This window comes from Harpegnathos saltator, unplaced genomic scaffold (genome assembly GCF_003227715.2).
Source record: "Harpegnathos saltator strain DR-91 unplaced genomic scaffold, Hsal_v8.6 scaffold47, whole genome shotgun sequence".
In the NCBI taxonomy this organism is placed as follows: Eukaryota; Metazoa; Arthropoda; class Insecta; order Hymenoptera; family Formicidae; genus Harpegnathos; species Harpegnathos saltator.
Window position 1 is genome coordinate 1733718 of NW_020230283.1, and position 23783 is coordinate 1757500.

Here is a 23783-nt window from a genome sequence, read left to right on the forward strand (position 1 = left end):
ATCATCGTCATAATTCATAATTATAAGCATCATCTTCATCTTCAACTTTATCTTCATTTCCATCCTCCCCTTCATCGCCATCTTCATCATTATCATTATATCAGCGTTATCATCATTGTTATCTTTATCTTTATCATCAACACAATTATCATCATTATCATCATCATTATCATCATTATCATCATCATCACGAGCGATCCACTAGAATCTCTCAATCGTCTCCTCGCTCATTTACTCGTCAATTGGACCGTGTTATACAATGTAGAGTCATGCGCCTTAAGCGATCGTCCGAAAGAAAAGAATTAATAGCTCGAGCGGATGTTCCCTTCGAGGGCAACTCGGAGAAACGATTTTCGGAATTACGACGTCGCTCGAGTCGGAGAGCGCGTCGCTTGTTTATATCCGTTCATATAACATGGTTCAATTGAGGCTCGCGGATGTCGGAAGGGGCTCGGTCTCGCGTTCTCGTCGAGCGGTATTTTGGCCTCTTTCAACATCCAGAATTGAATTATTGGAAGCGCGAATGAACGCGGCATCCGATGTTCAGCCGTTCTTTTTGCGATATATAGGGTGATTATAATATAATGTTCACTCTCACGTTTATGTCTTTCCTCGCTAGCCCGTTTAGTTCCTAGATCTAATCGCGACGCTAGTGGCGCGATCGCGTGTTTTACCTCTAAAAAGTAACGCTTACGCATACTCTCACGCATACTCTCATATTCACTTTTCTCTCTTTCTTTCTTTCTTTCGCTCGCTCTCTCTCTCTCTCTCTCTCTCTCTCTCTCTCTCTCTCTCTCTCTCTCTCTCTCTCTCTCTCTCTCTCTCTCTCTCTCTCTCTCTCTCTCTCTCTCTCTCTCGTATATAATTTTAGGTATTTTGTTTCTTTTTTTCTTCCTTAATCCGAGTCCTCCCGTTAAGGTAGCGTTTGAAGCGTATCGTCGATTGACGCTCTGTACACCGCGGACGAAGATTACGCGATATCTCTATATATATGTATACATTTGCTAGCTCCTCCCTTCAACTCGATCTCCTTCCGATAGTTTCATCTCCCCTTCTATGAATCTTATTTAGGTTCGCACCTACCGTCGGTTAACGCCGGCGCTGGTTAACCATACATTTCCTTCGTCCGTCTGTGTATTACGAGTAGGACTATAATTTAGCGGAGAATAATGAATTGCTAACCAGCGTTAGTTAACCCGGTCTGTCGGTGTAACTCAGCCTTAGACGATTAGACGCCGGGGATGTGGAGCGTGTGTTGTAACTTTCGTGTATGTGTGTCGTGTCGTGTCGTGTACAATGTATTTGCGTGTAATTGTCGTTGGCGCGTGTACGTGTTGTATGCCGCGGTTGTTTGCCGCTTCGAAAGAAACTCTCGTGTCTCTTTTCTCTGTTTTTGTTACACTGGCTCATCTATAGGGTCATGCATATACGGCGTTACTTTAAATTAATTACACGGTAATTCGCGCGTACGCGTAATATGTGTGTATATTGTAACAGGGGTTACTGCACGTAGTTGGTTTTAAAGCTATACAGTGGCCGATTAGATTCATAACAGTCATCGTCCGGCACCTCCGGAAGCGGAAACTCCGAGCGGAACATCGAAGCGAGCGTTCGGTGTCAATTAGAATTACGGAGCGGTGCGAATCGACCGTTCACATCCCATTGTTTCGAAAGCGAGGGCATCGGCGGCGTCGCACGCAAGCCCAGTGACTTCGCCGAAACTGCAGCCTGAGAGCTGTACGCGGTCACTCAACGTAGAGAGTAACAAAGAAACGAGATTGATAACGAATAGAACTCTTGGAGATACCTTCCGGGTTCAGATCGGCAGAAGATCGTATTGCTGTGAAACGCAAGACAATGCTTCTTCGTCGAGCTTGCAATTATTAATTCATCGCAATCGCGACACGCGCGCGTAGTCGCGTTTTGCTCATCGGGATATAAACGGCGGATTCGACGGCGAAATGCAGCTAGGGAGCTTCCGCTACTCTGTGATTCTAACGATATCATCTAGCACTGGTTCTCCCCCTCCTGGTCTTCCACTGTTGTTCTTCTTGCCGTCGCTTTTCGGGTTTGCCCCGTCGTCGCGAAATTCGACGCAGTCTGCTTGCACGTTTTCCTCTTCTCGCAAATAATGCTAACAGCGTGACGTCAAATATGTAACACGTCTACGTATGTAACTCTCTCGCTCGCTCGCCACTATATCCTCCTTCATCTGCTTCTTCTTCTTCTCTTTTTCTTTTTTATCTCGTTGCACACCCGGGAAAGCAGGACTGCGACAGGACAGGAGAGAAGCACCGTTCCGCTATTTAGCCAGCGAAAAGGCACGTTCGGAGAGAAGAGGAAGCTCGGGTCTCCCATGTGGGAACACAGAGAAAGGGCGGCAAAAACACTTCTCGATTTATTCATCTTACTTTTTTCTTTTGTTTTCTCTTTTTTTTTTTTTTTTTCATCAACCCTTGTCTCCTCTCTCCTTTTCTCTCTCTTCTCCGTGTCGTTGTTCTCTTCGGCTGACATTAAATTCTTCAACCCTATCCGTGCATGCGATTAAAACTTGAAAGCCCAGAAACAAAATTTCTTTCCCAGGTGCGAACGCGTGCGTGCCTATCGTTATGTAATAATATATTTACGCGGGCAATCGCCATAGTAATCATGTAGTAATTAATAGATATAATAATATTCGTGAGTTGGTATCTCTCTTCCGTCCTCTCTTTATCTGTCTTAAATACTAGAGGTCATACGTCTTTATCGTCTAATAATTATCAATTATTTATATATTTATATATATATATGTATATATATATTTTTATATATATATATATATCTTTATATATATATATATTATTTATATATTCTAGACTTAACCGCTTAAATATTTAGCAATTAATAATATTAATTTAATTTATTATTATTATATTATTCCTTTTTTTAATATATCGGAGAACGGGCTGGCGTCAATACGCAGTTTCGGCCACAGCTAAGCCTATTGCAGCGCGCGTTGTCTTCTCTTCCTGTTTCCATCTGACGGTCTCGGTCTCCCTGTCGCTCTCCTTTCTCTTTTTCCTCTCTCTCTCTCTCTCTCTCTCTCTCTCTCTCTCTCTCTCTCTCTCTCTCCCTCTTCTTCTCTTTCTCTCTTTCTCTCTCCCTCTCACTTTCGTTATTTCTCTCTGATCTTCTCTGGACGTGCGTTGGACGTGCGTAGTCTTCTCCCTGTTGCGTCTCACCTTTCCTCCTTTCTTTAGCAGTCTTCGTACTTTTCATCTCTATTTATCTTATAAGCTGCATCCATCCTCCGTAGATCCGACTAACGGTCTCTAAATTCTCCGCCTTAATGCGTTGTCGATATTCGCGTAATATTACGTCCAGTTATCTACAACCTGGACTTTGAAGTTGCATCGATTGGATCTTACTCGATTGTTGCCTTCTACTCGATATATTATCTATTTTTTTTTCTTTTTTATTTTTTTAATGCATCGCAACTTTCGATCGTCATTTGCAGTAGTCGTGTATATATGTATGTTTTCTTTTTCGTCCAGAGATTATCCACTGTATTTAGCTGCCTCAAAACTCCCGTTGCTTATAATGTCATCAGGCGACCGTGCTGCGTTCTGCCGTCTCGTCCATCCTGGCGAATAAAAAATTGAGAATTTATCGAATTACATTTAAGTGCGAAGTCTCTTAATTTTCTTTTTTATTTCCTGATTCTTAGATACTCTTGCTTTGGTTAATATTAGTTAAATCGTTAGAGACGATAGGACCTTTTCTTTCATATCATTGCTGCTGTTTCTCGTATACCTTCGTGTGAGAAACTACGACGAAAGAGACAAAACATTTGACTATTTTATTCGCATGAAGCATTCGATAAACTCACTCACAAGATAAAATTTATGTTCTATTTTTTTTTTTTCGGCGGAATACTTTCGACGACTCACGTACCTGTTATTAGGTCTTAACAAGGCTCAATGGTAGCCATTAGTGAACGCCGCCGGTATAAGAGGCCCCTGGAACAGTAGAAGATATCGGTCGCATCAACCTTTCCATAAAAATAATGATTATTACGCAAGAGTTAGCGCGCGCAGATAAACCCTTGCGCGCTTGCCTGCATATCTAAAATTGCTGCGCGCAATTGCGGTACTTCGGCCTCCGAGGTTGTAGTCACTTTTGTGCCGAAATATTCCGGTGTAATGGGTAACGATAGTTGAACGAAAGTGACAAGATGCGGGAGGGACGACGTGATTGTCACATGGGAGAATCTCGGGTAACGGTGAATGTGATTAACATTTGCGGTGAGAGGAAGAAAGAGAGATAAATAACGAATTGGAACAGTCTCCTATGAACAATATTAGGTGTAACTTTCGACATAAGTCAATGCAATAATTGTCATACTATACCTGACGGACCAGAGACGTACTCGTAAAATATAGAATTAGAATATACAGGATGTATAAAGCGTACAATGATAATAATATAGGTACAGTATGGAAGCAAATCTCTTCACAAGATTGACAACCGGTTATATCGAAATGCGTGACACCTCAATTTGATTGTCGTATAGATGTCGTGAAAGCTGGTGAAATTACAGTATGGGAATGACGAAATGACGAAGAGCTTGGACGATCGCACGCAGGTGGATCGAACGAGATTTCTCGATGTCACGTTACTTTCGCGGCGAAAACTCGCCAAGTGCTCGCTTGTAACTTGCGCGTGCGACGTAAGTTCTTGAACACAAAACCGTGAGGATATTTCATTCTCGTCGATTTCACGTGGATGATCCGCTTTAGCAGCTGTGAACATTTGTCAGGGAGAGACACACGGTCTCGCGTGTACATTCAGCGAGGATACTTTAGCGCGCGCGGACACTTTTGTACTGCTCGCGTCGCGCAACTAAAACGCGCGACGTAAAAGCTTCTTCTCGTATTAGTCTCCCTTTGTAATCGCCTCTAGCCCGGTAACAACGGCTCCGTTACTCCCTCCGATCCCTTCCACTTGTCCTCGCATCCGCGTCAGCTACGAAAATTCCATTCAGTCGACGCGGTTCCTCTTACAAAACGGGAAAACGTTACGGAGTTACCAAGAATCGCGCACATCCTGCGAATACTCCACGAGCCACGACGGGTAAGCGAAATAATAACCCGCACGGTCATCGCATTCGTAGCACTGAACTGTCGACCACGCTCTTCGTCCTTTCGTACCGTCTCTCTCGGGAGGGGCCCGATCCGACGACAAAAGGGGAACATTAAGTGGACTTACGGGACTGTAGTTGAGCGGGGCACGGGATACGGCGATTGCGGGGAACGCGGTCGTGGGGGGCTGCGGGCTAGCTGCGGCCTGGACGTAGCTTGCGACGGAATCCGCGGCTGCGACTGCTGCTGCGGCTGCGGCGCCCGAGCTGTACATGTCAATCGGGCCCGGCGAATTGGCCGCCGGGAAAGATCGGCCCTGCGGCCCACCGTGGCCGCCGGCCGCGTGCGGCGACGCCGGCGGGAATCCGGCCTGTGCTGCGGCCGCCTGGTAGTTGTTCATCACTGCAACGAACCCGCGTCAATGTTCACCCTTTTCAAGGACGTCCGAGACGCGTCGTCGCGACGAGGACGAGCCTCGGCGTGAGAAGCTCGCCCTCGTCCGCCGCGAAGACTCTGCGCGGGGACTCTCTCTTAGGGCAGATTGTTCCAACTCCTTGGTAAGTTAACTGATGTCGGTTAAGTCATATGTCTGTCTTGGTCTAAATTGAAGGAAAAACTAAGATAAATGTATGATTTAACTATCAGTTGACTTACGTACCAAGAAGTTGGAACAACCGACCCTTAGAGGTTGACGCGCGTGGGCTGTCAACTTCTTCGAGGTCCGAGATCCACGAGATCCACGAGATCCTCAACTAGCGTGTCCGGATTCGCGTAATTTGCAGCCGCATGTGATAACAGTGTTATCACTCCTCGGGTCGGGTCGATCGGTCGGTTCGTTATTTCACGACGAGTGGGAAGAAAAAGCAGGAAAAACTGGCTGAGAGCTTGAACAGCTTGAGAGATCGCGTATCTCTTCTCGAATTTCGCAAAGTGCGAATGTGTCGACGAAAGTGGCTTTCATACCGCGGTATCGTGTTAGTTGAGGACTCGGGAAGATTCTTCAGTCTGATTGTTCGACGACGCGAGGTCGTGTCGATCTTTCGATTGTAGCGCACGGTATATTTCGCAACGGCCGAATGTCCGACTGACAATTTATTCATCCGACGAGAAATTTCAGATTATTTCATTCCACTTGTGATAGCGACACGAGCGTTGCATGCCTTATCCCATTCAGGAATCTTCCATGCAAGTACCTTGAGGCACGTGGCTGCTCCGTTGGCGTACGTCCCGAGTTTTTAGCTTTTCCGCCTCTTACTAATATCAGACTCGTTTCAGTTGCATAACGATACGCTCTAGCGGGCTAAATCTCATTAGAGATAAGATTCTTTAAGTCGTACACACTAATGTAACACACTAATGTAACGTTTCTCGTAACGAGCTCACGCCCATTCGTGCGCACGTGAACGACGGAGATCTCTGGTCTTTTGTATTTTATCTCGAGGACCGTGTGCTTAGCGCGTTTAACGATTGCGCAAATGCCAGTATACGGAACCGACGAGAGTCACGTGTCACGATACACACACTACTGAATACAAGGAGAAGGATAGGCAGAGTTCAACGAGTCTTTTCGCAATGCATCTCATCGAAGACGAAGATAAAGGAAAAAGAAAGAAAGAAAGAAAGAAAGAAAGAAAGACAGAGAGAAGAGGAGAAAATAAAGGAATACACTGAAGCGCATTGCGCGAGCAAGCAGCCTTTATGTACGACCATTGAGATAACAATAAAGAAAGCGCATATACACATATGTATGCGTAGGTATGTAGGACATTTTACAACATGTCGCTGGGACAAGCAACGTAATCGCACGAGACAGCGATGGCGACCGACTTGAGAAGTTACGAGAGAAACAGAGAGAAAGAGACAGACAGATAGGCAGACAGAGAGAGAGAGAGAGAGAGAGAGAGATACAGCAGGCTTTTGACTACGCGTTTACCGCTCTCTATAACGTTTTCGTCCGCACGAGGACTAACTTCCCTTCGTACTGTTAAGAAGTCAGACGGAACGAAGATTGCGCACGATTGGTTCGATTAGAGACAGGCCAAGCGACGAAAACTAAACTTACCCCATTGCACGTTCGGCTTTCAGAGTAAAGACCCCATGAGAATACAAACGACAGAAGTGGATGAAATGAAGGTTAGAGCGCGTACAATCGCGGAGTCTGCCGTGTGCAACAGAGGATAAGTTTGAAATCAAACTCGCGTCTCCGCATATCTCGAGAAAGAGAAACGCGTCTCGTCTCGCGCGCCGTCGATGTTAAACGAGTCTACGGGAAGAACCGCGGATTGCGGGAGAAGGGGCGGGGGGATGGGTAAATTTAATTAATAAGTTTCGTTACTCGCCGCGCGCGCGTCAATTACCGCGCGGTAATAAAATTCCGAGATCGGTTTCCCGTTCTTCCAGAAAAATTTCGCGAAACGAACTGATCCTTCTCTTGCACTGAATCCAGTTATTGGCAGGAAGGCGATAGTTAGAAGGCGGAGATGGTTAAAAAAAGGTGCACAGGACAGATTTTCTCTTCAAATAAGCGAATGTCGAATAATACTATCGGCATTTAAATTTTTCCGACACTTTTAATACGTTATCGTAATTTTCTTCCTCTTTACGCGCGCGCGCACTGTGCTACCTTCGAGTCATTTTAAGAACTATCGAAGAAAATACATGTCAATCTTCTCGAACCTTTTTCACAACATATGCTGAGACACATAATATTATGTGTCAGCTAATACGGTGACTAGGATTAACGGAAACACTAATGCAATTACTACATTTACAAAATCAATTTTCGAGCACTCTTTCTTTCCAAACCCTGCCAACAACTGCTTCTTGTCTTGCTTGGCTTCTGGGGGTAGTGGGTGAACAAAAGTAACAAGGAGCGAAATCATGGCGAAACTACTCTGCGTTACTCTCGAAGCTGCATCGCACACGGGGAAACAGTGTCTCGGCGCGTCGTCCGCATTCTAAAACTTTCGCACTCGTAAAAACTCTGACAGATATCCAATAAGAAGCGGCGGAGATTAATGCATCTGACTCGAACGATACCGCGTATCGCGCGTAAATGTCATACGGTACGTACTTTTGGATTAACGGCGGTCACGAAAGCGCAGGAGGGAAAAGTCGACGAGGGCGAGGAGAGGAAGAAGAAAAATAAGAACAAGGAGAGGAAGAAGACGACGACGAAGGTGGAGGACGAGGAGGAAGGAACAGAGGGGGAGGTCGTAAGAGCGGGCGGTACGCGAAGAATTTGAAACTCTCGCGACGGTGGCGAGGAAAAGAGGAGCTAGGAGGGCGGCGAGGCTACGGGAAACCGAAAGCGCCCCGGCGTACAATCTAAAAACCCATTCAGCTTTTAAACTCTTGACAATGGCGGCCGGTTACAAAGTTTTGTGCCGATGCCGTGGCTAGAGAGGGAGGAGCGCGTGGGGTCGCGGCGGAGGGACGGGCGCGATTCAAAAGTTTGATTTATTTGAGAGGAGATTGCGGACGGCACGATGGCGCGACGCCGGGCAGATCGGGGGCAGATTCTAGATGGGGAGGATGCGAGAAGAGGGCAGGGGGGAGAGAGAGAGAGAGAGCGAGGGAAGAAAAAAAGAGGAAAAAAAATAAAAGAGGCGTATTTCGCTGTCGGCATCTCGGCGCCCCCGCGTGTGCGACACTTCCCTTGCCGTGTGGATGATGCCGGCGCTTCCCGCCTCTCACGTCGCTCTTCGTCCCTTTCGCTCCCTCGTAACGATTTCTCGGGGATTCGTCGGCACGCGATCGCACGGAGATTAAGGGATGAAAGTAACGAGACGGTATCTATTAATAGCGATGCTGCCTCCGTCGCTCCGGCGCGATGAGAAAAGGCGTTTCGAGATAAATGGTTTCGAAAGGAAAAGTTACGTAAGTCCGCGAAAAAGAATGAGAGAGGAGAGGGACAGGTGGGGGAGGAGAGGAGGGAGGCGGAAAGGCAAGTGCTGTCTTGTTACTTTATTCACATTTCCGGTGGATAGCGTTGCGCGCGAGTGCAGCAGCCAGCGACGGTTTGATTTTCCGTGAATTTTCCTTCTCTCTCGTCGAGTCAGAGTCGAAGCTTGCGGTATACTTGGCGATAAACCGTCGAGTACGATTCTACACAGAACAGCCATGCGGTGTAATCATGCCCAATAAAGCAGCCATGCTCTCTCCGTTGCTCGCGCTCACGAGTTGGAATCGTCTTGCGAAATTACAGACATTAATCGAGCCAAATCTTTCTCTCGGCCGTTTCTGTCTACGGCAAATGGAGATTGATTCGCGAGAACATCGGGTAACGTTAAACGCTCAAATTGGGGACCCGATGTTCCGCGAAATTATCCGTTCTGCAAGCAGAATTCAATTCGTGACGATGCTAAGCGACACGTTGAAATGAGACGGCAAGCGCTCGCGATCGCGCTCGATCTGAACGTAATATTATATCGCGCGATATTTCGTTCGTCAGAGGAGTATCTCGAGTACTCGTTCGGACTATCAGCCGCGCGCAATCTTCATTGGCCTCGCGCGCGATCTCGCGCGACTAGTTTACGAAAAACGGCCAGCCGCCGTAGCCGAAATTGCTTGCATTTCCGGGCGAATCGATCGCAGCGAGTCGATGAAAGCGCATTACGTTCACAGCTCACCGAGTAGAAGTAAGGTTTTTTTCTTAAGACGTACCAGAAAGTGCTTGCGTAAGTAAGGGCGTGTTGTTGTTTGGGGTGAGCTGTCCATTGGTTAGATCCACTGAAACATAAAACTTCGGTCACAACTGCGCCGCACTTGCAACGCACGTATGTGCTTTCGCTATTCATTTCCGTCGACTGTCACTCGACAAATATACGGCCCGAAAGCTAACGTATATTAAAAAAAAAAAAAAAACAAAAAAGAGAGAAAAAAAGAAAAGAGATTGAAACACAACGAACAGAGAAGTGATGGCGCGCCAGATGGATGACTGAAAAGGAAAACAGAACACGGCAGAGCAGTTATTTATCCGGGTGTGTTGCTTTGTCAATCGTCTCTCCTGTTTCCGAGTTTCGTTCCCGAGGATGCCGTTCCGGAAGATCCTCGAGGCATGCGTGCGTGCCTTCTGCCTCTCGTCTTCGGCGACGCTCGAGCGCAAAGAGCGCCTCTTAAAGGCGCTCTTCGTTTGGGCGTTGGCGTCTCCGTCAGCGCGTTATCACGCTCACCGACGGTGATGATAAGAGTTCGCGCGTGTAAGGAAACACGTCGGAAATAACGGAAGCGCTATACGTCGCCGAAAAATGTGACAGGTGTTTTCTCGGGGCACTTAGTGAGAGCTTTCGCTCGTATATCGACGGTATCAGCTTTCTCCATCGAGGCGAGGATGCTCGAAACCGCGTTGGCGTTTACCGCCGCGACTACGGGTTTCGATTCGGATGCATCGACTGGCTGTGGCAATAATGGAACTACCTACGGGTATCGATCGCCGTCGAAACTACGGCGCGAGACTCCCTGGAGTAGCACTCGATGCATCGAAATGCACTTCGATATTAATACGCATTTTCCGTGCGGAAACAGACGAAGGCAGAAACGTACGAAACGCGATAAACGAGGCGGGACGATTCGAGAAGAATGCTCGCAGAAATGGTTGTACTTCGAAAGATCGTGTATGGGGGATTTCTGTTCCAGACAGACGGAGTGTGTGTGTGTGTGTGTGTGTGTGTGTGTGTGTGTGTGTGTGTGTGTGTGTGTGTGTGTGTGTGTGAGAGAGAGAGAGAGAGAGAGAGAGAAACAGAGAAAACGAAAGAGGCCGACGAAATGACGAAAAAGGTACACGATGGTGTTTGTAACATATGTGTGTGCGTGTGTGTATATGTGTATGAAAGAGAAAGACAGCTAGATGGGAAGTGAGAAAGAGAGACACACACACACACAGAGAGAGAGAGAGAGAGAGAGAGAGAGAGAGAGAGAGAGAGAGAGAGAGAGAGAGAGAGAGGAGGTGTTTCGGTGCGTATTTCGAGCAAAGTGAATGTCGACTTCATACATTTCTTCCGGAGTGCATTGCGTTGGACGTGTTGCATCGGCGCCTCCGTATACGCGTGGCCTGCATTCTCACTTCCTGTTCCGTGGTAGTACACCGCTGGCACTCCTGACATTATAAAGAATAAGAAGAAAGCTGAGAATGATGAGAAAAACAAAAAAGAAACAGAAACGGGGATAGGGCGTTCTGTAATGCGAATTGTTACGCGAGTGTAGTAAAAGAGGCTCCAATTCCAAGACGTGGATATTTTGTGAATGCGCAATACATTCGTGTATTTATGTAATCGTGTAGTTTGCAGAAGACGTGTATGTATATTACGTTTGTCAACATATAAATTTGCATTGTTATGTGTGAGTCATTTGGCTGCATGAAATCAAAAGAGACAATGTTATCTGCACTGCGCGTAAGTTGCGTGATTTAACGCGGCGCAAGTCGTTATTTACGTGTTTATTTATTATATCAGCTATTACTCGAATTTTGTTTTCTTTATAGTCATCATCTAAACGAATGCAATAACCACGCATTACGTGACATTGAGAAAGATAAAGAGAACAAGTTGGGTGTGTGTGTGTGTGTGTGTGTGCGTGTGCGTGCTAAAGAACTTAATAAAATATTGACATCAGCGTATCGGGGAAAACACTGGCTCAATCTGATCAATATTAGATCGTTGTATAGAAGAATAATGGGTAAATATAAAACGCGATGGAAAAAGCAAAAATAAAAGGGATGATGCTCGTACATTTTCATATGTATATCCAAGTGACGACGCGATCGCAGAAAGAAACACTGAAAATTTAAACTTATACACGAGTCGAAATTTTCCCCTTATATTGACCTTGCAAATTTCGTTAAACTTGAAGGAAAGGATAGGAAATCTCGAGATATAACATCATATATTTCTCTACTCTGATGCTACAAATAGCTAGTGTCGTCTTTTTTATGCTGAATTGCCCATAAAAAAAAGGACTTGTTTCATGACTATTTAATATCTGATTATCTCATTATTTTCTATCAGCGTTTAATCTTTACTTTTAATTCCAATCGGCAATGTTTAGACTACGTAACCTACTTCACTACGGATAGGATATGAGAAATAAGCAAACATTAAATACGTTACATGGGTAAATAATGAGATTAATGGGTTTATTATTAAAATCGAGAACGCCGAGCGCAGTAAATGACTTCACATCATGATGTGAAAATATGTATCTATGTATCTGGAAATTTGTACGCGTATGATACGTCGTTAGCTACGTCCCGTTGTGCTGCGTCCTTCGTCCTGGCTTTCCGATCCGGCATTTTGCCCCCTCCCCCCGTCCCTCCGTCCTGGTATTCCGGAAACTAGCTCATGGCATTGACAGTCGCGTAGATACGATTCGATCGGAGGAGCACGTGTTAATTAACACGACGCCGAGATGGGAACTCGATTGGATGTTTCAATCAGCCGATAAAATATTTTAATTTCCCGACATGACGTAACGGTAATATTCGGTCACGAAAAACAACGTGTGAAAGAGTATCGAAGAGATCAGAAAAACGCTAAGGTCATCTACCGCGAATCATCGTTACTTGCTGCCGAGCGATCATAATAAACACTTTTTTCAAAATATTGTGATGTCCCTTTCAAGGTTGTCATATTTATCCTCGTGCGTCGCGCACTTTGCATTCAGTGTCGAGCAATACGCGTACTTCGGGACACGTGCATCGTTAAGAGTATCATTTCCGTCGGGTGATAAACACGTTTCGGCGGTTTTTGAAATATGTAATCGGACTCTCATTAGCATCGCGGGATTCAATACATGTGTCTTCGAATTGCAGATGCCGATTCGAATCGAATTTACGCGAGTGTTAGTGCCACGACGGAGCAGCTGGTAGCCAGGATGCCGATCGAGAAACCAAGACGAAGGAAGTAGGACATCAGTATGCAAGCAGCGATATATATCATGTATATATCCAAGTATGTGAAATTATTTATTATATCGCTTTTTAATTTTAATTTTAACGTTTGAAGAATTTATCGAAAATTTTCGTGAAATATTTCAATCGATATTTAGATCAGTATTTTTATAGTCTGTTCTCACGTGGCAAATTATAACTTGACAATTATAGTTTCACGAAGCTCTGATTATTCGTCAACTTATAGTTCCATTTATTTCATACACCAGCAAGCCGAAATATCGGTCTATTAATACGGATATGTAATTAATTATGCTTTCAATCAAGGATCATAAACAATTTGCAATTATGAATGAAACCAGCTGTGTACAATCTAACGTAAATCGCGCAAGCACTATCTTTTGTGTCTAATAATGCTCCTAAAGTCACGAGGTATTTTGAATATGTCAACGTTTTCTTTTCAATTTTTATTTAACTTTGTTATTGCGCTAAATCCAAATTAAAAATTCGATTGGTACGCGCTATTTTTGGACACACAACTGTCACATTTGCCTTTACAATTTTTGTTTTATACTTTTTAATCTTTAAAACTTTCAACGTCAATGAGAAATAATAAAAATATGATGAATAAGGAATGCTCAATTTCCCGTTTTACTATATTAAATATTTAACATTTGCTCACCTTATATATTCGATCTACAATTGAGCGAGTTGTATAATTAATATACCGCTGATAAAAACTAAGAATAAATATGAAATACAGATAAAAGATTGAGATAACTGAACGTTAAATAATTCCGAATGCGAGTTTTTTCTTGAGGTTAATTTAATAAAAAGAAATTGGCAGTAAATGATCATTTATAGCATCAAGATAGGACAATATACTAGTATAATATCGTTGATCTCTCAAATTCGCTGGAATTTGCAGAATCAATTTGGAACGAATATTTCGATCCGGGCAACGTTTTATATTTGAATAATTTCCGCGAGGTTCCGCGTGAATATTTGCAGGCATTGTGCGTGCCCCGCGGAAGCTCTTTGTTTAGATCCGAATTTTCCATGCTCCGAAAAATTTCGTCACAGCGAATCAATGTGACGCTATCGCAATATGTAATCGTTGAAACCGTGCCGCTTTCGGGGTGGGACACCGGAAGGCAGGCAGGGAGGGAGGGAGAGATGGAATTTTAAATTTTTATTCAAAGCAACATAAATTGTGTTATGCGTAAGCGATTGTGCGAATTGCGTTTGCGATATGCGTGAGTAATCTGAGAGTAGAGTATGAGGGCTTACGAGAATATCGTTGAAGATCGAAATGCTGTTTTTGATATACCGTTAATACGAGGGAATGACCCTGCTCTATACTGTCGCAACAACGTGTTTTCATAGAGAAGCCTCGTTTCGGACGAGCCAACCATCGGCACTGATAACGCGATTGCGAGAGAGGGTGAATGGGCCATAAATCGTGGATCGACGTGATTTGTATGGGGTATCGCGGCGCTTAATGGTGTGGCTTGTCTCTATCGACATGCTTTGACCGGAAGTTCCGAGCCATAGTTAGAGGGAAATACTCTGTAGACCTGTCCGCCGAAGCCTGACGATTTACGTGCATTCATATCTTTTCGATGCCCGGCAACGTAAATGAATCGCGTCTAGCGAGTACGCGGAAGTCGCGTCAGTAAAAAGAGATACGCATGTGCCCTGAAATTATCACGCGATGCTTTCAACGAAGCGCTCCGCGCGAACATGTAAATGTTTCGTGTGTCTCCCTAATTACTAAATTTCAAGTGTAGTTAATCGATCTTGGTAATTGACGTCGTCGTTTAATGTCGGGAACGCGCGGCAAGCGTCGGTGTCTGAACGGGTAGTGAAAAATTCAATATTGTAAAATAATGTATCGTCGTAAGTAAACGTACAGCGGAGTAGCCGAATAAACAAAAGAAACGTGAAACAAATGATACGTGTACGAATAAACAAACACGTATACGTGGCGTAGACATAATCAAAACGGTCATAACAGCGCGCTCACGCGCGTACCTCGACATGTTTACGCTCGTCTGTTCTTGAAGCGCGTTAAAAGTCGCATGATAATATACACGTTAGCGTCTCAATCTAACGAGTTCTAACGATTATCATATCTTTATCACAATGTTCTTATTGGAAAATTATTAGAACAATGTTCTTATTAGAAAAAAACGATCGGAACGTCCACATTCCTGACTTTTATATTGCGAATGGCATCTCTATTAGTCGGAAAAATGATTTCTCGACACATCTCTTTCCTGATGATAACATGTTATACTGAAACTTTGCTGATTATTTTTGATTCAACTGATATTCAACCGGTATATTTCGGGGGGAAGCTTCATTAAACTGGATAATTCACATGAAAGTCGGTGACTTTCGTGAAATTAGAACCGCTCACCAGACTTTATTTGAATTTTGAAACGGAAATTCGCGACGACAAAAGTTCGGACAATGAAAATTATTCGCTCTACTGAAACGTGTGTTCTCATTTGCGTTACCACAAAATCTTTCCCTCGGTAATCGGATAATTTGCATTTCGCTTCAAAGAGTTGTCAAATAATAAGTTAGGAACTATTTTCGCATGGGCGAAAGCACAATAATGATGATGATGGAAGAGTAAGAATCCCATGTGGCCTCGGGTAAGGTAGGTTGACGGATGAAACTGGAAATCCTTTGGTCAGGGAACGTTTATCGGAAGTTTCATAAAAAGAAAAGGGTCGCGCGCGTCTACTGCGGCCAGTCGTTGAAACGGGCATGGCTTCCGGATTTTGCGACGACCAACAGCTGCGCCGATGGCTCTTAGGGTCGTATCTCGATCCGACCAAAAATAGCGTCACACACGTAGCCTTTTAACCACGTGTGCAATCGATGTGTACACGTGTACACAAACATTCACAAAGATCTGAAGAAGATGAAAGAACCTGAAAGAATATTAGCCAGCGTAAAAAAGCAAGTGTTTACCTTCGCGTGCGCGTGTCGAGTCGCGAACAACTGGGAACAATTAAACCAATTTCGGCGAAGCGAATTTTCACGGTGCGAGTGCGTAAAAAAAAAATCGTTTCGAACGTGGTGCATATTCAAGAAGGATTTCAATTTCGGACTAGTTGGGGAGACACGTGGTATTTAAAGGGGACATTTTTCGCGAACATAGATGGGATCTCAATGCGGATGCTCGCGGGTGAGGGATAATCGAAATTCTTGGGAGATACTTTAGCCGGATAAAAGCAACGATTTCTGGGACATCCTGCACAAACACGTGTACACTAAGTATGTCGGTGGAAGTCCTTATTGCCCGAGTTTGGCCCGTCCATCGAGACGACCAGCGCGCGCGTAGGGATCTAGGCCAAGAGTTCATCTATTTCGAGTGTATCTCCAGCTGACGTAAACGCGATCGAGACTTTAGATAAGGGCTCCGCGCCGCGAAATCTACCCAGGGGACTCGGAGTAGCGCAAAAGCTCCGAGGGAGCTTCGAGTCTCAAATTCCGACATAGACACTCGTTCGCTCGCAACTCGAGGGCGTTGGTTAGACGCGGCACACAGGAGGGATGATCTCTCCCGCAGTCGGAGATTGTGACGAGCCGGACGAAGAAGAGGAAAGACAAGCGAATTTCAGTCGCGTGAAAAAGGAAAGGAGCGCGCCGACACATACGCGTCCGTGTCGTCATGGAGTAATCCGGTGCGTGAGGAGTTGGCGTCGAAATTAAAATCCGGCCCGCGATAGCTCTCGGAAATATACAGCCCGTCTGCCTGACGGGCCCTGGTGAGAAACCGTGTCTGAAGTTGCGCGAAAGTAGCGACCGTTAGCAAGTTCCCGGCATCTTTAGGGATTACCGAGATATATTCTCAACTTTCTGAAGGAATGATATCCCGTGTATACTTTTAAGGAAGTGATATTGATGAGCGTTTTGTAACGTATTCTCTGTGATATTCATTTTTCTAGAGAAGTTTGAGAATTGCGATACCACCGTGTAAAGCCGTAAAAGCTTTATTGTATCAGGGGTCTTTTCTTTCTTCTCTCTCTCTCTCTCTCTCTCTCTCTCTCTCTCTCTCTCTCTCTCTCTCTTTCTGCTCTCCTTTCCTCTACCGAATATTCCCACTGTAGATTAGGGGATGATAAACGGCCGAATGACACGGCGAGGATTCGTAATGAAGAGCAATAAGTGTCACCTACTCGACTCGGTTAATCGAGAGTGAAAGAAAGAAAGAAAGAAAGAAAGAAAGAGAAAAGGAGAGACAGAGCGCGCAAATTAGTTGAACGAAGCCACGTCATTCAGCTGTCAGCTCATCTCTCCGTATACATGTTCTATTCTGTGACACTTAAAACGCGCAGATGCAGGCGCTGCAAAGAGAATAAACAGGCATAGAGTGTCTGGATGTTCGACGTAGCAACAACCGTATAATGCAGATTTAAACGTGACATAATGACGGAACAAGTGGGACGCGGGGATGTACGTTGCAAGCGGTTAGTGTTCTTCTCGGTAAATTACGGGGCGGGATTTAAAGGATCGCGGGATCGTTGAAAGCGTCTTGTTCCTTCGTATCCCAGCGATTTAACGTTGCGCTGAGCACGCAGGTGCCGAGGTGGATGCTCGTGAGAGAATTGGAAGAACCTCGTGCATGCATTCCGCGCGATCGTACCGCGTCGGTCTGCATCGTGGCACAACACATGGTCATATATCGGGGAACCGAGCTAGCCTCTGATCACCCCCGTAGCGAGAAGCCGCGTTCTTTTGTCCGCGTTCGTCGAGCGAAGCGCGCACAGACAGACGGCATTGACGAAGCAACACACATTAGTCGGGTCATGAATCGTTATTATCATGAATCGTTAATTAGCGATGGCGTTGCGTCGTACGGTTAAAAAGACGATTCTGCGGTGTCGCGGTGTGTGACAGTGGTGGTAGTAATAGTAGTAGTAGTAGTAGGTAGTAGTAGTAGTAGTAGTAGTAGTAGTAGTAATGGTAATAATAGTAATAGCAGCAGCAGCGTGCTGTTAATTCGCGCGTCCATGCCCGACGAATACGACAAACGACGACGGAACTGTTGAACGGTGCTGGATGCGTCAAACAAATAACAGGTATTATCCGGCCGGCGAAATCGCCGGCACGTCCTAAACTACGAACACACGTATGTATCAGAGAGCGGCTGTGTGTGGCGGTCGGGCAATAATCGTAACTTATACGTATCGTAGGCGGATATGAACATACGCAGATATCATCGTGACAGGTCGAAGTTTCTAAACTACGGACTCGTTAGTTAGTTTTAGTATATATGTGTATGTGTGTGTGTCACACGCTGCTAATTCTAATTAGCGTTCTAATACTAGCGGTCAAATAAACGGCAAGAAATAACGGCGTTCGGGCGGTAAAGTTTTACGACCGGTTCTAGGCACGGAAATCCACTAGAATACAGCCGCGCAGTGTGTGTAAGTAAAGTACAGCCGGGAGAGCTTTGTTGAATTGCACAGGGTAGTACGACAGGGTAAAAATAGACAGAGTCCAAAATCGACAGACGTATACACACGACACACACCAAAAGAAAAGTAAAAAAAAAAAAAAATATATATATATATATAACAGAACAAGAAAGACGAAGATGTAATCACTCTCGTTCTATCTACATGACTAAATTCTACTGTTCTATGAGCTGCTTTCTACGCGAAAGCGGCCGCGGGCGAGACGAGTCGCCCGGCCGCTTCCGACGATCTCTCCGAAAGAGAACTACCTCTCTCGATCTATGATAGATATAAAACTCGATCTCAACGAACTCAGAAACAACACACTCAAAAAACTTCTGCCATACACGGAGGAGTACTCGTTACAGTCGCGCTCGAGGTGTTACAATACACTATTTTTTATAACTGTCGTATATCTGAAACTCTCTATATACGGCCTAAGATCAGCCAAGATTGCCAACGACGACAGATTCCCGCCAGTGAGGTGATCGATGTGTCGTGATGCAATGAAGAAGTTTCCCATGATGGGTTTTATCCATCGGGATAAAGTTTACCCGACCGGCGACGTAAGAACGCGCGCGTGCGACGCGACACCGCGGGCAATCTTAGCGTCAACTAAATTAATTACTGTTAATTACAAAGATATTAGTCGACAACGACTTATTCGATACTACAAACTGCTTCTAACCAGAGAGACTATGTATAATGATCGTTTAACTCGAGTGATCTAAGTTGTCTACGTTTCTCGCACCACCACGGGAAGATTCGAGTTCTACTGCTTTCACAATTGCCAACCGTGGTCTTTGATCGATCGCGTTAGCGAAGATTTTCTCTCTCTCTCTCTCTCGCTCTCTCTCTCTCTCTCTCTCTCTCTCTTTATTTCTTTGCAATTTGCCATTTCGCGAGGAATCGACCCGTCGTGGTAGAACTAGGCGTCTCGTTACTATGAACAATATGTAGTAATTAAAATCACTTCATATATAATACGGCGAAGTTTCTAAGAGAGACAGTAGGTGTAGGTAGATGGTAGATTACTCGCCCCTAGGTGACTGCATCTTCAACGTAGTCTTCGTCATCGATCTCGGCAATGGTTCCGCCCCGGACGCCTTCCCTCCTTATTACTTTTTTTTTTTTTTTGCGAACTTTCAATTCGAATTCGTGCGTCTCGCGGAGAGATCGGGACCCAGAGCGCGACGCAAACAAGATCGTGTGTCGGCGGTAGGGGTGGTATCGCAAAATCAGAGTGATGTGTGGAGAAAGAAAATGCGCGCGAGAATAACTTTGAAGATACTTCAGGGTCCACGTGAACGTCCACGTAAATCGTAATCGACGCGCGAGAGATTAGGTGGCCCTCGCGGCGAACAATGACAATCCCTCACAGTGGTGCGTCTTTTAGCACTCTCTCGACGAGCTGTGGGTCGCGCGTGTACGCGCGAGGAGATCAAGAGTGCTTTCACGAGGCTGATCTCAGTTTTCACTAGAACTACACACAACGAATGGTCTGAATGTAAATACATGCAAGCGTCGCTGCGACCGGCGCGCAAAGTAACGGTTGATGAACGGTTGGAAGAGTAATCGGTATTTATAAGCGGAGACGCGCCGAGAATTATCGATATCCGTTCGCCCTCTCCCTCTCCCTCTCTCTCTCTCTCTCTCTCTCTCTCTCTCTCTCTCTCTCTCTCTCTCTCTCTCTCTCTTTCTTTTTCGGCCGAGAGCAGCGCGAGCGGAGGAGTCCCTCACTCTCGCTTTGAGGATACCGTTAAGATCCGCGACGGTCTAATTTCTGAATCGTATCTGTCCGATATAGAGGTCACCTTTAATGTCCAACGGAAATGGGAATCTGGTAACCTCTCTCTTTCTCGTTTAACGTTAAACGCGCGCGGTGACAGAAGTACGGACGTAAAAGCGCATATATCGAGGGTATCGATAGCTCTCCGCGGCGAGCTCCGCGAGTCCGACATTTTTTCCCGGCGTTTTGTGGCCGGCCGTGGCTCCGCTTTCAACTTCGATGTGTGGATCCTCCCCGTCCCGTCGGGGAACAGCCGAGGTCGGGGGAGTTGTCTCTCTTGTCATGCGACATGTCGTACACATAAAAATCCCTCGTGATAGGCTCCCCCCTCTCTCCTCCCCGCCCCTCTGTTCCAAAAAACAGGCCTACGGACGTCAGGCTAAGTTCTAGTGAAAACTAACGTTATAGGCTCGAGTAAAACTCATACGGATAGTAATAAAACGATGGAAGTTCTGGAAGTAACTATGTACTATGAGCTAGGCAGTCATCCAACACCAGTACGAGATACGGGATTGAAACGTGTATATAATAGATATAGATGTATATACGTATATACGTAATATAACCAAAAGTGGCTCTCGTTACACATTACTTGTGGGCTATTCTAGAAAGATACTATGGAGAGAAAATATGTACGATATATATATATATATATATGTATATATATATATATATATTTGTATATATGTATATATAGACAGAGAAATATGCGTCTCTCTCTCTCTCTCTCTCTCTCTCTCTCTCTCTCTCTCTCTCTCGCTCTATAGACGCGTATAGACGAACTCGCGTGCGCGTTCGCGCGGTAAATACGAGAATTTCGCGCGACGTTTGTCACTCTCTCGCTTGCGGAGCGTCGCGAACTTTTCGTATTTGCCGTGTTCGAGGGTACCCGGACGTCTCCACGCGCTCTAATGGATCGCACGCGGTATGGCGTACGCGCCGATTCCATTTTTGGAACACAAGATTGCAATTCGCCGCTTGTTTATACGACAGATTATATATACAGAATGTCTCGGGAAATGTATGCCAAACACCGCGGTATTATTCTATCGAATAACTCTATCAATATTCCATTGAATAACTTGACACATATTTCAGGAAACAGCGTCGATACATATTTATGATTCGGACGCGTGGATACCATAAAGTTTTATGGTGGATACGTGAAGTCGTATAATCGGGGGATTGTTCCTCGAGCAGTAACGGCCTCTCCCTCCGCAATTCGCCGTATAACGCAATTTATATCCGCGTATAATTTATATTTAACGAACAACCCGCGGGGGAAGAAGGGGGCCTTGGCCTCGTTGGAAAAATTGTAGCTAAACGTTCCGTCGCGTTTCCGTCGCGGTGATCATGGAGTCGCTTTGAGCGACGGATCCGTCAGCGACGACGGGGAAGCGAGTAACGTTATAAAGATCAATTTTGTAGCGTGTTAAATGGCGATTAAGGCAGCTCCAAAGGCAGATTTAAAAACGTAGATACGGCGTAACAAAAGGAGAGGAGAATCGGGAGTGCGAGAGAGAAAACGAATCGACTCGAGACGACGGGGCTAAGAAACTAATTCAAACTTTTACCGCTGCAGTGAGATCTCTCTCGCGACTTATATCGCTTCTTCGATACTTATGCTTCGCCAATTACATCGCCCGATTGAAGGACTAATTATTCCCGTAAATTAAATCGCAGCACGATAAAGTATCTCTCGCACCGTTACGGCATAACGAGGTCACTTTTCGCGACGGCGAAACCGCTTATTGGATGATCGTATTAATTCATTTTAATCGCCCGTTTGTTGGAAACGCCGATCGTCCAGTTTCCAATTTATAACGGGCAAGTGTGATGTTAACGGAGCGAGATGCGCGTTTGCCTACGTGTGACGCGCAAATCCGCGTTTTAATCGCCGAAATTAATAAATCGTTAATCGCCGTGAATTTTGCAGCAATTAACGCGAGTTTCTTCGGGTTACACGAGAGCGCAGACAGAACTTCAGACTTGATGATTGCCGTGGCAACGATCCTCGCGGATGTACGCGAGACGAATCGCGTACGTATGTGAAAAAGAAGTGGGACGACACGAGTGTTTTATTAGCGCGTACGTTATTCTTCGCTACGGCAAATGCGCCGATGGAAAAAAAGGGGATCACTTTCGCACACGGAGCGATCGGTGTTTTTAAATCGCGCGCGCGCGATGTGGGACGCGAAGACGAGACGAATGCAAATCGCGCAGGCGAATACAATGAACAACGGATGCACAACTAACATACGATTCTCTGTTTCCTAAGCATTCCATAAGGGTAGATATATATATATATATATATAGAATATACATGTGTATCTGTATATGTGTACATATACACACACACACACACACACACACACATATATATATACACACGCATACATACACGAAAGGTTCAACCAATCCAATAATAAACACTATCGATGACAATGCTCGAACTAGAAATACCTAAAGTAACTAGGCAACAATGGCAGATGTCTCGTAATCAATCAAGATTAAATAGTGTGGAATGTGTCAGAGAGCGGTAGGATGATGTATTTTTGTGTGTTCCGCGTAATTAACAATTTTCAGTTGACACGCGCGCGATAAAAACTGACGGGCGATATGGAAGTTAGCACGTTGAAACATTTCGCGGTTGCATTAAATAATAAATTCCCTCGTCGGTCACCGGTAAAAAAGGAGATACGGAAAACACGTATTTCACAATACGCGCCACTTCGAATGCGCGATAATCCCGCGATTTTTTCCATCGCGACAAAAAAAAAATACACCCGAGCGCGGCGATATCATATCGATGGGAAAAATAATGATTAAAACGTTGCACAAAATGCACGTCGCGAGGAAGAAGATATATCCCTTGCTACGTAGGATGTAACTTTTTAGTGGCGACATGAAGCATCTCAATTATAAAATATCTCTTATAGTATCAATTATAACATGAACTTTTTACAATAGCGGGGCGAGAAAGAAAGAGAGAAGGAGAACGAGGGAAAAAGAGAATAGAACGTGACGCGACTTTGTATTCTCGAGTTCGTCATCAGTTTTTACGACCGAAAAAGGAATTCGCGGTACTCGGTGGCGCACGAACAGCAATCCTGATTGGTGTTCGTTGTAGTCCGAGTACTCGTGCAATATATATCGTGTGTACGTGTGCGTATGTGTGGGTTGGTGTATGCGTGTGTATATGGAATCTGGTTATGTACTACGTACTACGGATTACGGTTACCGTCAACACGAGCGAGAACACGAGAACTTGGTGGAACAACCTGGCACTTTGGGGTTGAAGCTTACCGGTGCAACCCCCGCTGGGGCTCACGGACACTCGGCCTACCCTTGGCCCCACTGCGCGGTACACGACCGCTCCTACCCAACAAGAGACATCACCGATCTTACATGACATAGAAGATTTCCGTCGATCACGTTAAGATAATTTTATCATCTATCGGCAATTGAACGACTTGGTGCTGAATTAAGACCGACGCGACTAGCGCGATTCA

At 45.2% G+C, this 23783-nt stretch overlaps 1 protein-coding gene across 3 annotated transcripts in view; it reads right to left on the minus strand.

The window, feature by feature from the left end:
• Positions 1 to 3141: 3141 nt before the first annotated feature.
• The window catches only part of Rbp6 (RNA-binding protein 6), a 282622-nt gene continuing 261980 nt past the window's right edge, over positions 3142 to 23783 (minus strand). For 2 of the 3 annotated variants that reach the window (XM_025302181.1, XM_011147257.3), the window contains 5 exons: positions 11113 to 11217; positions 9786 to 9851; positions 5248 to 5522; positions 3934 to 3998; positions 3142 to 3622 (listed from right to left, as the gene is read on the minus strand). In XM_025302181.1, coding sequence (XP_025157966.1) covers positions 3957 to 3998; positions 5248 to 5522; positions 9786 to 9851; positions 11113 to 11217 — 488 coding nt within the window. In that variant the 3' untranslated portion in view covers positions 3142 to 3622; positions 3934 to 3956. The remainder of the gene's footprint in view (positions 3623 to 3933; positions 3999 to 5247; positions 5523 to 9785; positions 9852 to 11112; positions 11218 to 23783) is intronic. The other variant, XM_025302182.1, reaches the window with a different exon arrangement.